The sequence below is a fragment of the Panicum virgatum genome, chromosome 9K, assembly GCF_016808335.1.
Source record: "Panicum virgatum strain AP13 chromosome 9K, P.virgatum_v5, whole genome shotgun sequence".
NCBI lineage: Eukaryota > Viridiplantae > Streptophyta > Magnoliopsida > Poales > Poaceae > Panicum > Panicum virgatum.
The window spans coordinates 16,129,264-16,143,898 of record NC_053144.1 but is presented as its reverse complement, the minus strand read 5'-3'; the positions used below and the strand labels follow the sequence as shown (position 1 = coordinate 16,143,898).

Here is a 14,635-nt window from a genome sequence, read left to right as displayed (position 1 = left end):
ATTTGTGCCGCGCAGTGCTCTCCAGCGATTTGTGCCGCGCCATCTGACCTGATTACCTGCTTTAGACAGAGTCTGTGGATAATTCCTCTAGTGGCGTATTAATAAATAAGCATGCCGTACAGTTTCATATGTTTTTTTTTCGCAGCTAGCTAGCATTGTTCTCGCTACTCAGTGTACGACGGATCCACCCTTGTTTGTCTCTGAAGTCTCAAACATGCAATGGCGTGCCCCATCCCATTACCTATGAACGGTTGTGTGCAGACGATGCATGTGTATGTGGCTAGGTTGAGATAATCTTATTCCGTTGTCTAAAACAGAAATTGAATATTAGTAAAATTGAAATACAAGTGTTCTATACCCTTAACTTTCGCACAATGGCCTTAGCTGTTGCACCCAAGTCTAGAACAATTTCCGTTGTTTGTTTGGATCAGCAGGTGTGCAGGCCGCGGTCGCTGGTGGGGTGCGGCGTGGCAGCCGGCAGCTATGGCTGCGGCTGCAGGTGCATGTTATCCCCCCCCCCCCCCACCCATCCGGGCGTGGAGGATTTGTAGTGCTTGTCAGGCAATGACTGTTTGGTGCACTCATAGAGAGCTGGCGCGGTCTTTGGGGTGCTGAGGCCGACACCTTGCCACCTTTTTTCTCGGTGTGAGGCAGGAGGTGCTGGGCGATTCCCTACATGTACCTGACCGGTGCCGACGACGGAGACACCCATGGGTGCCATTCCTTCCTTGGAAAGCATCGTTGAGGTATCTCTCTTCCCTCAGTCTTTTGGAGTCTCCAGAGTAAGCTTTGCCTAGGTTCCGCTAGGAGGGCGACAGCGGCGCTCGGTGTCGTATTCCTTCCTGAAGGCTTCACCTGGAGTCTCCAACACCGAGTTGTGTGGTCGCTGGCTAGTGTGGGACGTTCGCTGCTCTTCCTCAGCGGGGTGTTTCGACAAGACCTTCACCTCTTGTAGCGTCGCCTTTGAGATCTTTGGTCTGACGATATTTAGAGGCAGGCGACTGGACATCAATTTTCTAAGAAGACGGGAGATGTGCTGGTTTCGTGCTGTGTAAAGACTTTGCAAGGACGAAATGGGAGCAAAGAAGAAGTTTGAAGCTTAGTCTTCTAAGTTTCTTTTTTTAGAGCGTTCTTTCTTGTATTTTGAGGTCATCTTTTGAGGTTTGCAGTCTAAGAACTCATGTAACTCTTGGTTGCATATATCCACCAGTTGAATATAGAGGCAGTTTAATTTATTCCTTAGCTAAGAAAAAGGACGGCCAATAATAATAGGTTAATGGTATATTTGGCTGCACTGAGAGTTTTGCTTCAAAAACTTCATTGCATTGCATTGCATTGCATTCTTGAGAATATTGCTTACAAATTACAATGAACCTCGCGGAATCGCATTGCAGGAAATCCTCCCCCTAGCACACTTTGACAAGAATTAATTAATAATGCTGCGAGCGGACAGCGACTACTGCCAGCGCGTGGTGTTCCAATCGGGTCCTTCCCGTGGTCGTAAAGAGCAAAGGAGGAGGGGCCATGGCCTATCTAGAGATAGCTAGGCAGAGGGGGCACACGATGGACCCAATGACAGATTTAACAGCTAGCTTTGGCCTTTGGGGCACGCACATGCATGCACACTCGCTTCGTCTTTCAACAACCGTAAGTAGTAGGCGCTCGATCGATCGCCCGGACTGGAATAACGGCAGAACGCTGCATGGCATGGCAATCTCTAGCTAATAACTCGCTCGACAACCCCCAGCAGGACGGAGCATATGGCTGCATGCGACCACGACCGAGTATGGTTGAGGATGCCCACACTGCCGCACCCACAGATCCATCGATCGCATTCGATGCTGCTGCTGCTCCGATACGAGTAATTGGGTTTCGATCGGCTCCCAAGAATGGCCACTGCACACAAGGCAGCTGGTGGTTTGGTGGTAGTATTTGTCCGATCCGCGCACGTATTACTATTCCACACCGGCCGCCGGCCGGCAGCCGCCGAGACATTGCATGCACGAGTACTGGTCCATGATGATCCCATTCCCTCCCTGTGGAATGGTTCGATCAGGTTTGTTGGACCGGCCGGCCGCTTCGTTCTTTCAATTCCTCCCAAATTTTGTCTTGCTCGTGATAAGTTTTGCTGGTCCATCAAGAGCCGCACAGTTTGCTTGGCTTGCACACTAGCTAGCTAGCTAGTATACTCAAGTCTGAATTGGTTTGCTGCGCGTGCGTCCAGAAGAACGAGGCTACAGTTAGTTGGCTGAAACGTACCGGAGCCAAAACGGGTGGAGAGAATTTAGCACGCGTGGTGTTTACCTCAACCGCGCGTGGTGTTTACCTCAGCTGGAACTGGAAGTAGTAAGCCTGGAACGAAACCGGCCGGCCTCCGCCAACTCGATCGCCGCCGAGGCACGCGGCATCATCGACCGTCCAGAATGGCAAGCGGTGAACGAAGAAACCTGCTGCCGTACCGGCCTGTAGTTAGCTAGCTAGCAACTGTATGTAGGTCGTCGAACAGAGAGGTACATGCTGACTTGCCGGCCGTACGTATATTAATTATGGGAGTATGGGAGTGCAGAGACGACGACGGGGAGTGCGAGTAATTTCGCGCGCATCGGCTGCTTCAATTCAACAGCACGCGCAGCCCGGCCGTCCATCGATCGGATTGTCGAGGGAGCCAGTCTCCACGTGCGGGCACGCCGCGTGCACACCTCCATGTTTTCACAGTCTCGGCGTGTTATTGGTTGCCGGCAAGTATTGTATAAATTGATTTGCATTGCTCCCTTTATTTGTTTCCTGGTGCTACTGTGCTGTACCAGCCACACATTGGTCACATGCATGACTGGCCGCAGCCATGCGCCATCTTACCATATAAATTTCCTATATATGGACATGCTTTTAAATATATATATTATATATATGACGATCAATGTTTCCCTGAATATTCATTGGTATATGTATTGGTGTACATGCCTTTGACCCATGCATATGCAGCACGCCGCCGGCCAGTACGTACTAGGTGGTCTGAGGTTTCTGTTTTATTTATTAACATTATTATTTTAATTTCCCTGTACATGTGTCAGGACGCATAGCATAAATACTTGATAGAGAAATTTTAATATTGATTTTCCTGCTGCCAATTTCGTGTATTTCATGGGTCTGGATATATATATATATATAGACACACACTATGTGTTATTAACTTCTGGCAAGCAAGAGAGTACTTGGATGACCTGCATGCTCATACCTGGATGCTAGCTCCGATCCGATAAAATGCAACCGAACTAAATTATATGCACCTTCCTCCTGTGTCAGAATACGTGACTGGATTATTTCATCCTATTAAATTTTTAGAATCGACATCGTTTGCTTTAAATGTCTTCCACCCTATCTCTTTATATAAAATATACCAATAATGCTCGTTCGTTAAGTGCATTTGATTATCACGTACTCCACTCGGGGTATTTCTTGATTATTAGACAAAAAAAAAGGCAATACCATTTGAGGAAAAATACACTGGGGGAATGCGGTGGGAGAAGAAAATGCAAAGTATGTATATACCACTGGCGGAATCAAATTTAAGGTTTCCTTAGCTGGAAAATTATCCAACTTTTCCACACTTTTATAAATAATGTAAAGTGAAGCAAGGATGTCATCTTCTTTTTATGGGAATTTTCATTCCATTAACTCAAAGACTCAGTGAGATCACTGTCCTCTAGATTTCGAAAGAAATATATGAAATAGTAAAAGTTTTTTTTATGAAGAGAAAGTTTGGCCTTCTACACCCTGCCGTGTTAATTAGCTGTCGGCTAGCTAGTTCAAAAAAAAAAGCTAATCACTTCATATTTGAAAAGTTTAAATCTAGTAGTAGTGTACCACTTCATTCAAAAAAAAAAACTAGCAATAGAAGCAACTATTGAGGTCGCACAATGCAATAATGTTTCCCACTAATCTAGATAAAAAAATCATTCGTACTAAATATGGACATGTGCTGTGCTCTCCCCAGATTTGTGCTGCACCACTTTTAGTTAGACCTCATGCAGCCAATGCCCTAATTAGATGCTTTAGAAAGGACAATTAGCTGTAACTAATAACCCTAATAATGTCATATTAAAAATAAGCATGCAGTACTTAGAAAAGATGTCATGTGCTCACTGTAGTATTAGTAACATGGTGCGCCATCCAATTACTTCGCAGTAACATGTCACGTCCATGTGGTACGTAGTAGGAGCCGGGCAAAAGGGCGCGGCGGGCCAACACCACTTTCACCGGCAGACTTTTTTTGTACATCTAGCTCCGCCGAAAGCTGATTATTTTCCATTTGATGTGACACTATTTTTGTATAAATAGCCTCCAATTTAACTATATTCACTTTTTATTTGAAATCAATCGATAATATAAATTATTCCCTCCATTCAGTTATGATAGCTAGCAGTATTTTTCCAATTCAATTTTGATCGCTGTATTTAGTTTTCGCCTTGGGGTTTCCGTGAAGCAATCGGTTCCACTTCCTCTTTGCAGTAACTCCGGCTGCTAGCCGCATGCGCGTCTCAGGATGGAGAGGCTTTTACATGTATACCATTACAAAAGTTGGTCTCGACGTCCACACCACTAAAAAGTTCGGAGACACTTCTATACCATCGTGTTTTTTCGTTTTGACCTCCATACCATTCTGTCCACTTGATGTTAAAATTTAACGGTTTGTTTGTCCTGACAGGTGGGAGCCATATATAGAATTGACCATCTTACCCCTGCACCTCACTCCTCTCTCTGGTCCTTCGTGACCTCCCATCCTAGAGCCCGACCCCGCCGCCGGTGGGGGCAGGGCGCCACCGCGGACGAGTCGCGGGCGCTGGGCGCCGCCGCTAGGATGGCCGCGCGGCTGGGGCGGCCACGGCGAGGCCCGCCGGGGCGGGGCACAGCGCGGCGAGGGAGGCCACTACGAGGCCGCCGAGCGGCGCGGGAGGCAGCGGGGAGAGGCCCGCCAGGGCAGCCAGGGTGGCCAGGGCGAGGACGGCTGGGGCGGCCAGGGTAGCCATGGCGCGGCCCGCCGCGGCGAGGGAGGCCGCGAGGAGAGGCCCGCCGGGGCGGCCAGGGTGGCCAGGACGACTGGGCGAGGACGGCCGGGGCGGCCCGGGTGGCCATGGCGTGGCCCGCTGGGGCGGGGCGCCGCGCGGCGCGGAAGGCCGCGACAAGGCCCGCCGGGGCGGCCAAGGTGGCCATGGCGATGACGGTCGGGGCGGCCATGGCGCGGCCAGGGAGGCCCTCGTGGCCGCGCCGAGGACGGTTGTGGCGGGGCCGCCATGTGGCCAGGGCGGCCGCGGCGAGGCCAGCCGGGCTTCGTGTACACCACAGCACGTCGGCGTCGTCCGAGAACTTGCAGACGGTGTGGGAGGAAGAAGAAGATGACAAGTGGGGCCCGCTCATCATTGAGAGGAGAGAGTTAAGCAATTTTTTGGCATCCAAGGGCATCCAAAATGGTATAGAGGTCAAAACGAAAAAACGCGATGGTACAGAAGTGTCTCCAAACTTTTTAGTGGTATGAACGTCACGGCCATTTTTGTAATAGTATATATGTAAAAAGCCTCCTGCATGGAGAGGCAACAGTTTTGCGTTCGTGATTAAAATCGGCTGACCACATCCCTCTTGACCCATTCATAAGTTCCCATACATCCACCGGCGACTCGTCACACCCACGTGTCGTCGCCGTCTCGCCAGCACCCACACGCCACCGCCTCGCGCCGTCCCGTCTCCAACGCCACCTTTGCCCCTCATCCTCGGCTTGTGCCATCCCATCTCCAACACTCTTGTTGTGAGGCGCCTAGGGCAAGAATAAATCATCGGATATCATTAGGCGTTCTCCAATGCCTCCCCCCAAACCACCCTCCCCCCGTGTGGGGGGAGCTTTAGAGGGGAGGGTGCCTCCAACGGCACCCCCTAAAGCTCCCCCTACGTAGGGGTGGAGTTGAATCTCCCCCCACGTATAGGAGGAGATTACAACTCCCTCTATACTCTAATCACGTCATTTGTTTGTGATAAAAAATTTATTTGAATTTCGTAACTTGATAACAATATGTATTATAGTAGTACAAATACAGTACTATTTTTTCAGAATTTAAAAATGATAAATAAATAGTTAAAGAGTGAGGTATAGTGTATAGGGGGAATAAATAGCATAGCGCACGCACTCACTCCGAGGTGGGGAGCAGGCAAAAGCCAAGCCGCGCCGCGCGCAGACGACAGGGCAGCTCACGGTCACGGGCAGAAGACAAAAGACGCGTGCGCACGTACCACTCCAACTGCTGTGTGCCGCGGACTTGCGCGGTCTCGGTCTCAGAAGTCGTCATTAGTACGAGCGCCATATTTAGAGAAAAATTCACGACAGCACGAAACCACAATTAACCTAGACATTAGCAGTGGTACTCCTGGCTAATACAGGCACGGACTGACCATGCATGACACTGTGCTGGTGGATCTACTGCTCCTACGTCGCACTTGCAGGCCCTCGGGGGCACAACCGTCCAGCACCTTATTAGCTCACTCCCAGCTCACATTCACACACACGTCATACGGACAACGTACTGTACATGAATACTGAATACATACACACATACCGCCGTACTAGTACAGTACTACTATAGTACGTAGGAGTAGTAGCGACGCCAGATTGCCAGTGGCACTGCCGTGGCAGGTCCGTCCTTCCGTCTCGCCTCGCCTCGCCTCGTCGTCATCTGGTCGGGTTCAGGGGCACTTGGGCCTCTTCCTGGGCCCGGCGGTGAGCATGTTGCGGTAGCAGGGGCACTCGTTCACGCCGCCGCCGCCGCGCCCTCCCGTGGGCACGCAGTTGCACTCCTCGCAGCAGAGCCCGCAGGTCCGCATGCACGCGCCCCGCGCCCGCCCGCCCGCCCGCCCGCACCGCACGCCGCACTTGCTCGAGCAGAACCCTGCTGCAGGGCGGGGAAGGGATGCCGCCACGCCACGCACGCGGTCAGCAAGGGAGGACGCACGCCAACGGCGGCCGAGCATCACGCCGGCCCGGCGGCAGCAGAAAACCAAGCGTCGCAAGCTAAGGACGGCGTGCGTACCTGAGGCGGCGTCGGCGGCCTGGAGCCACGACGCGGCGGCGACGACCAGCAGCAGGAGGAGTAGGAGGGCCGCGGCGGCGCCCCTGCCCCGGGGCTTGGCCATCTTCTGCTTCTCCCCCAAGCGGATCGGATTTCCTTTGCGCGCGGCTGTGAGCTTTGTCTGTGTGAGTGTAGTCTGGGTGAGTGAGCGGCGAGCGAGGGATGAGAGCGAGGTGCTGCTCCCGGTCCCGGGTCCGCCGGGCTTTTTTGTACTGCAGCCGAGAGCTGGGGCCAGGGAAGTCTCTGGAGACCGGGCTACGTGTCGCGCGGCCATGTACGTGCGCCGTCCCCGCCGTGACTGTCCCGGACGACGACGGATGCCGCTGCGAACATCAATGCCTGCCGAGCGAGAAGGGACACGGCCGGTGTGGGGCTGTCCGGCTGTGGGCCGGGGCGATGCAGCAGCGAGCGAGCGGCGAACGGTGTTCGGTGTGCTGCATGTGGGGGATTGCCGCTGCACCTGCACGCTACCCGGGGACCCCCCGAAGCCATCATCATCCGTGAGACCGTGACCGGCGTATCCCCGTGATGCCTGCTCGACGCCTTCTCTCTTCTCTAGCGGCCGCGCCGCGCCGCGCCGCGCATCACGGGCGGGGATTGGCGCGCGCGGGCGGTGGCGCCTGACCCTCAACACCCCTGCGCCGCGCGGCGCGCGTCTTCGGGGCAAGGCCCCACGCCCCCGGGCACAGCGCCACAGCACCCCCGTGACCGTGACCGTGAATAACGATATAGCCTTGCCACCGTGCCCCGGGAGACTGACAGCAGATACGTCGCGAATCATGTAGAGAGGAAAAAGAACATTCAATTCGACCTGCTAATTTTACCTCTGCAATCTAAATTAGAGACGGTTCAAGATCGAGTTTTGCCAGCGGCTAGACTAGTTTCACGAAGAGTTTCGTGACATTAAATTCTATGCCACAAGCCACATTATCAATTTTGCTAACATGATAATAAGAGAAGAAGAGAATTTTATGAAATATAAGAGGAGTTTTATCACTAAGAATCCATCTAGCATAATTATTTAGTTTTCAATTTACACCATGAAAAGCAGACACGCATGCTACTTGGACCGGAACCGGAATGTTCAACCTCGACGACGGCGCGAGGTCACTGCGATAGGCGGCGACGCCCGAACCAGCATGATTGGACAGGAAGTTGGTGACATATCAAAGGTGGCGCGGTACGTGAAGCTGTGCGCTAATCTAACGCCTCTTTCAGCACAGCTTCTTGAGAGGACGGTTAATTAGCCCGTTCCAGACGTGGAATGATTTCTTAAATGCACTGTTCTTTCATCTATCTATACTATAAATGATGAAAGAATTAGATTGCATTCTCACCTACATTAATCCAGCCGTCCCTCTCACAAATTCCTTTTTGAAGGCCCACATGAAAAAACCAAGGGCTTGACAGGATTTGGTGGGAGGCAAAAATACCATCAAGGAAATTGTTTCCGCCCAAATCCCCTATTTATTTTTTCACCAAAGCGACGCATACCCGCCTGCCCGCCCGTACCCACAGCAATGCCCCTGTTTGGTTTAGTACGTAGCACATCTAGTACAAACTTTGACCAACAATTAGAGGTGTTAAATAAAGACAGTTTGCAAAACTAATTCCGCAACCTTGTGCTACTTCGCGAGATGAATCTAATGAATTTTTTGACCGCACGATTAGAGGATATATAATGTGGATGACCTTTGTTGGGCTAGGTTTCCGGGAAAGGCTAGCAAGCCCAGAAAAAGATATATCAAGTAAATGGGCTGTGGGCGAGGAACATCCATTTTTCAGTCCGGAACTCGCTAAGCCCAAAAGCCCAGTAGCCCTTCCCCAATTCCTCCCCCAGCAAAGCCCTCCTCGTCCCCGCACCCCGCCGCCGCCCGCCGCCGCCTCTCTCCCGCCCCCGGCAACGGCTCCCTCGGTGCCCTCGCTCGTCATCGACGAGCCCGAAAAAGCGGTGCGATCGAGAGAGGGATTGAAGGCAAGCGAAAGGAAAGCTCCGCGAGCTGCTAAACCCCTAAAACCCTCGACGTCGGTGGCGGCGGCGAGATGAAGAACCTGCGCCTCGTGACGAGGCTCCCGCAGCAGCTCCGGCTCCAGCTCGACGGCGAAACCCTCGTCGCCTCCGCGGTCGACGCCGAGCGCCGCCGCGCCTTCTTCGCCTCCTCCGCCAACTTCGTCTACACCGTCCAGCTCCCCGCCGCCTCCGCACAGGGACAGGTCTCCAATTCCACCCCGCGCCCGTTTCATTTTGGTTGCAGTAGCTGCCGCATCTCGAGGACTCGAGGCGAAGTTTTTGTTTCTTTCACCGCATACAGGCTACACCCGCTAGGATTCCTGCTTTTAGCTACGCTGGAAAGCAAGCAAACAACAGTTACTGATCGCCGATTTACTGCTTCCTCAGATGTTGCTGTATAGCCACAATGGTTTTGTTTGCAGTCTAGGAGAAAGGTCGCTATGGTGATGAATTCATCTTTGCAGTTTTCCATGTCATGCTGACTGTCCTGCTTTCGTCTTAACTTCTGCAGCAACCACTGCCATGGAGTAAAATTACTGCTCAACACTCTGACGTGGAGGAGGTTGTTCTTGAGCCTGGTGATTGCATAGTCGCCATGGATTATCTCATGGAGAGGGAGTCTCTACTCCTTGGTTCATCAGCTGGTTGCCTGCTCTTGTATAATGTGGAGGAAAAAACAACTGAAGTTGTTGGAAGACTGGAAGGTGGTGTCAACACCATTGTCTCTAGCCCTGATGGTGCTCTTCTTTCTGTAACCACTGGACTTGGCCAGCTGCTTGTTATCACACTGGATTGGGAAGTGCTGTTTGAGGCTTCTCTTGATCCTCAAGTATGTTTTCTATATTGAAGTCTTACCAAAGATACAAGTTATTTCTGTTCCCCGTTCTCGTTCTAAACATGCTTCTTCTTAGGATGCTACCATAGGCGACATAGACAGTACCGGATGTCAGATACGAAGCTCAATTTCTTGGCGGGGGGATGGGAAATATTTTGCTACACTTGGGGCCCTTGATGGTGCTTATGGCCCCACAAAGCTTACTATATGGGAACGTGAATCAGGAAAGGTTCATTCATCTTCAGATGCCAAAACTTTTATGGGAGCATTGTTAGATTGGATGCCTAGTGGAGCCAAGGTTGCCACAGCCCATGATCGGAGGACAGAGGGAAAATGCCCTCTCATTGTCTTCTATGAGAAGAATGGCTTAGAGAGGAGCTACTTCTCTATTGATGAGCCAGCAGAGGTTTCCATTCATGCTTTAAAATGGAACTGCAATTCCGAGATCCTAGCTGCTTTAGTTTCTTCTGAACAGCATGATGTTATTAAAATATGGTCCTGCAGGAACAATCACTGGTACTTGAAACATGAACTGCGGTACACAAAGGAAGAGAGGGTGAAGTTCTTTTGGGATCCAACGAAACCAATGCATCTGATTTGCTGGACACGGGGTGGCCAAGTCATTATTCACAGGTTTGCTTGGACTACTGCAGTCAGTGAGACTTCAGTTGCACTTGTTATCGATGGTTCCCATGTTCTTGTTACTCCTCTTAACTTGGGCCTCATGCCACCTCCCATGTCTCTGTTCCACCTCGCATTTCCTTGTGCAGTGAATGAGGTTTCTTTTGTGCCCGGTAACTCAAAGGCCCACTTGGCTGCTTATCTCTCAAATGGCACCTTGTGTGTAGTGGAGCTTCCAGCACCAGATACTTGGGAAGAACTTGAAGGCAACAGGATAAGTGTTGACCCTTGCTGTTCTGACTTCACTTTGGATAACTGTATGCACCTTGCTTGGATAGACACACACACTTTGATTGGCATCTGTTGCTATAGTGAACGCTGCTTCTCAACACCAATTGGGTCCAGTGAAACTAGTAACCTGTTACACAAACATGATCCACTGTTTTCCATCAATGAGATTGAACTTGTACGTTCAGACGATTCTGTGCCAGGTTCAGTGATTTCATCTGGTTGGCAAGCTAGAGGATCAAAGAAAGTGCCATTGCAGAGTTCAGTCATTGGAGTCTCTCCAAATCCAGCAAAAGAAGGTTCAGCCTTCATTCAAATTAGTGGCGGAAGGATTGTTGAGTACTGTTCAAGTTTAAATCTGTTGAAATTGTCAGCACAATTCAATGAGGTTGATTCTGACCATCGTTTTCCAGCAGCATGTCCTTGGATGACTGCAGTTCTGTGCCATGAAAATGGTATGGTTCAACCCTTTCTCTTTGGACTTGATGATAACAGCAACCTTTATATGGGCAAAAGGTTATTGAGCAACAACTGCAGCAGCTTCACATTCTACTCCAGTGCTTATGGAACCACTGAGCGGGTTATGAGCCACTTACTTGTGACTACTAAGAAAGATCTTCTATTCATTGTGGATGTCAATGAGATCTTTCTTAAAGACAATGTGGTGACAGTTGACAGCCATGTCAGTAGCCATCCTCGAGGAAAGCAAAGCAAAGAGAACATCACTGTGTGGGAAAAGGGAGCAAAGTTGATTGGTGTTCTCCATGGTGATGAAGCAGCTGTCATAATGCAAACTGCACGTGGTAACTTAGAGTGTACTTACCCTAGAAAGCTGGTCCTTGTTTCAATTGTTCAGGCATTGGCTCAGAGGCGTTTCAAAAATGCAATGGACATGGTGAGGCGGCATCGGATAGATTTCAATATCATTGTTGATTATTGTGGTTGTGATGTTTTTATCAAGTTAGCAGCAGATTTTGTCAAACAAGTTAATAACCTTAGCCACATCACTGAATTTGTTTGCTCAATGAAGAACAGCAATTCCAGCAGTAAATTGTATGAAGCCTATATATCTTTTCCTGATCACTCTGCGGACTTGATGGTTGATACTGAGTGCAACAAAGTCACTTCTGTACTGATGGCGGTTGGAAAAGCCCTTGAGGAACAAATGGAAGAGAGCTCATCAAGAGAACTTTGTGTATTGACCACTTTAGCCCGTAGTGAACCTCCATTATTGGAGGAAGCACTAAACAGAATAAAAGCAATTCGAGAATTGGAACTTCTTGGTGTCGATGATGCCAGGAGAAAGCTTTACCCTTCTGCTGAAGAGTCTCTGAAGCACTTGCTTTGGTTAACGGACACTGAAGCTGTTTTTGGTGCTGCTTTGGGGTTGTACGACCTGAATCTTGCTGCTATTGTTGCTTTGAATTCCCAAAAAGATCCAAAAGAGTTCCTCCCTTTTCTCAAGAATCTTGAATGTCTTCCGCCTGCTGTCATGAGATACACGATTGATTTAAGGCTTGGAAGATATGAGAGTGCCCTCAGAAACATTGTTTCTGCTGGTAACGAGTACCACGAGGATTGCATGAAGCTCCTTAATGATAATCCTCAGCTGTTCCCACTGGGCCTCCAGTTATTTAACGAATCAGATAAAAGGAATGAAATTCTTGAGGCATGGGGCGACCATCTTTCTGAAGAGAAATGCTTTGGAGATGCCGCATTGATTTACCAGTGCTGTTCGTCATATCAGAAATCATTGAAAGCTTACCGTGCTTGTGGGGACTGGAAAGGTGTGTTTACTGTTGCAGGTCTTTTGGAGTTACAAAAGGAAGAAATTACTCAGCTTGCACACGAGTTATGTGAAGAGTTCCAAGCTCTCGGCAAGCCAGGAGATGCTGCTAGAGTAGCACTGGAGTATTGTTCAGATGCCGAGAGAGGTGTAAGTTATTATATCATGGCAAGGGAATGGGAAGAGGCTCTTAGAGTTGCTTATATGCTTAGCAGGCATGATCTGGTTGGAACTGTTAGAGATGCAGCTTTGGATTGTGCCGCATCGTTGATATCTGAGTACCAGGAAGGACTCTTGAAGGTTGGTAAATATGTAGCACGTTATGTGGCTGTGCGGCAGAGGAGATTGTCACTTGCTGCCAAACTCCAGTCAGAAGATCGGTTTATGGATGTTGAAGATGACAGCGTTTCAGAAGTGAGCACTAGCTTCAGTGAAATGAGCGCATATACCACAAGGTAAGATTGCACCATTTTGATGTTGCACAACACGTGCTGCCTCTGTTTGTTATCCTTTCTTGCTACATAGTGTCTCTCAAGTTGCCCATCAGTGTAGAGCTCTGAATTATGTTTGGACAGGTCAACCAAGGAGTCAAGTGCTTCGGTCATATCCAGCAGCGCCAGCAAGTCACGAGCAAGGCGACAAAAAAAAGGTGGCAAGATACGAGCTGGAAGGTTGGCAACCTGCACTTTTGGTGTTGGTTCGGGTTTGTCTGTTGTGCGGACTGACAATGTCTTCCTTTTATGCAGTCCTGGGGAGGAGATGGGCCTTGTGGAGCATCTCAAGGGGATGGCGCTGACAGGCAGTGCCGAAAACGAGCTGAAGAGCCTTCTCGTGGTTCTAATACAACTGGGGAAAGAAGAAACTGCCCGTCAGGTGCAGCAGGCTGCAGATAGCTTTGAAGTGTCCCAAAGGGCTGCAGTGAAGTTGGCTGTGGATACAGTATGTAATGACAAGGTAGATGAGAACGCTCACACCCTTGAGCATTACATAAGAATGCTGAGGGCTCATGGGTCAGGTCATAGCGAGACTGGTTCATGGCGAATCAAGGCATTGTCTCCCCCTTGAGGGCTTGTTTGGTTGGTCCCCTCCCCTTGAGGGGGATTATTACTTGCAGGGGATTTCAATCTAATTGTAAAAGAGGAGCACAGTTCTGCTATCACTGGACATTGTGAGCAGATCAAACACCAGTCTTCTGTCATACATGTTTTAATGTCTTGTGTAGTCAGCCATTATTGCCATTTGCTATTCGCATACACCGAACGGTTGGAGGCTTGGAGGTATTATTCCAATCTCTATTGATGAAATCAAGGATATAGAAGGCGGACCTATTTCATTTGCATTTTCTTTTTTGACTTCCATTATCAGTTAACTGAGTTGATTTGTGAATACATGTTTACTTCCGAAATTGATTCCCTCTTAAAGCCCTGGTTTTGCTGCAAAGATTGGCTGTACAAATATCCAACCAATGAAAGTACTTTTGATTTGAAACCAGACTAAGCATTTCATGTAACTTTCATATATCTGTCTGTTTTTCTTTTCCATTCATAAAGTGATATTGTGAATTGGAGGTTCTTGAATTGACTTCTGGACTGGTGGCTTTTTTGTGTTGGGCAATCAGCGTATCTGATTTACCAGCTTGAGAGTTGTAGTTGTGTCATCTGCTGTCTCTAGGTGAAGGATACCTAGTTCCCAGAATTCCAGTGTCTCCACGTGTAGTACGTAGTTAGTCATGTTCTCCAGTTTGCTGCACACTTCCTGTACGTTTGGTTTTACTCACTGGACTTGACTGCTTCTGATGCTGGTAGTGTTAAATCTGGAGTAAAATTAATTGGGTGACCTTATTTTCTGCTTAGAGTCTCACATGGTTGCACAATCTTTTCTGTGTTTCAGTCTTTCGGAAGCTGTAGTTCTCGTCACTGCCATTTTATCAGCAGAACCGTTGAAGTATTATGAATTCAACTTACACCAGTATTAGAATTGTG

At 49.5% G+C, this 14,635-nt stretch overlaps 2 protein-coding genes across 3 annotated transcripts; one reads left to right on the top strand and one right to left on the bottom strand.

The window, feature by feature from the left end:
- Positions 1-6,355: 6,355 nt before the first annotated feature.
- LOC120650387 (peamaclein-like) lies at positions 6,356-7,325 on the bottom strand. Of its 2 annotated transcripts, none has more exons than XM_039927505.1 (2): positions 7,074-7,325; positions 6,356-6,932 (listed from the first exon to the last, which is right to left on the bottom strand). In XM_039927505.1, exons 1-2 carry the CDS (start codon positions 7,174-7,176, stop codon positions 6,730-6,732), a joined length of 306 nt encoding a protein of 101 aa, XP_039783439.1. In that variant the 5' UTR covers positions 7,177-7,325; the 3' UTR covers positions 6,356-6,729. The 2 variants fall into 2 exon arrangements, with proteins under 2 accessions (XP_039783439.1, XP_039783438.1); XM_039927504.1 differs by having other exon boundaries at positions 6,356-6,935; positions 7,074-7,323.
- A 1,620-nt stretch (positions 7,326-8,945) lies between these two features.
- On the top strand, positions 8,946-13,996 carry LOC120650386 (elongator complex protein 1-like). Its single transcript, XM_039927503.1, has 5 exons — positions 8,946-9,326; positions 9,635-9,952; positions 10,035-13,108; positions 13,229-13,324; positions 13,400-13,996. The coding sequence occupies exons 1-5, from the start codon at positions 9,156-9,158 to the stop codon at positions 13,716-13,718; spliced, it is 3,978 nt and encodes a 1,325-aa protein (XP_039783437.1). The 5' UTR covers positions 8,946-9,155; the 3' UTR covers positions 13,719-13,996.
- Positions 13,997-14,635: the final 639 nt, after the last annotated feature.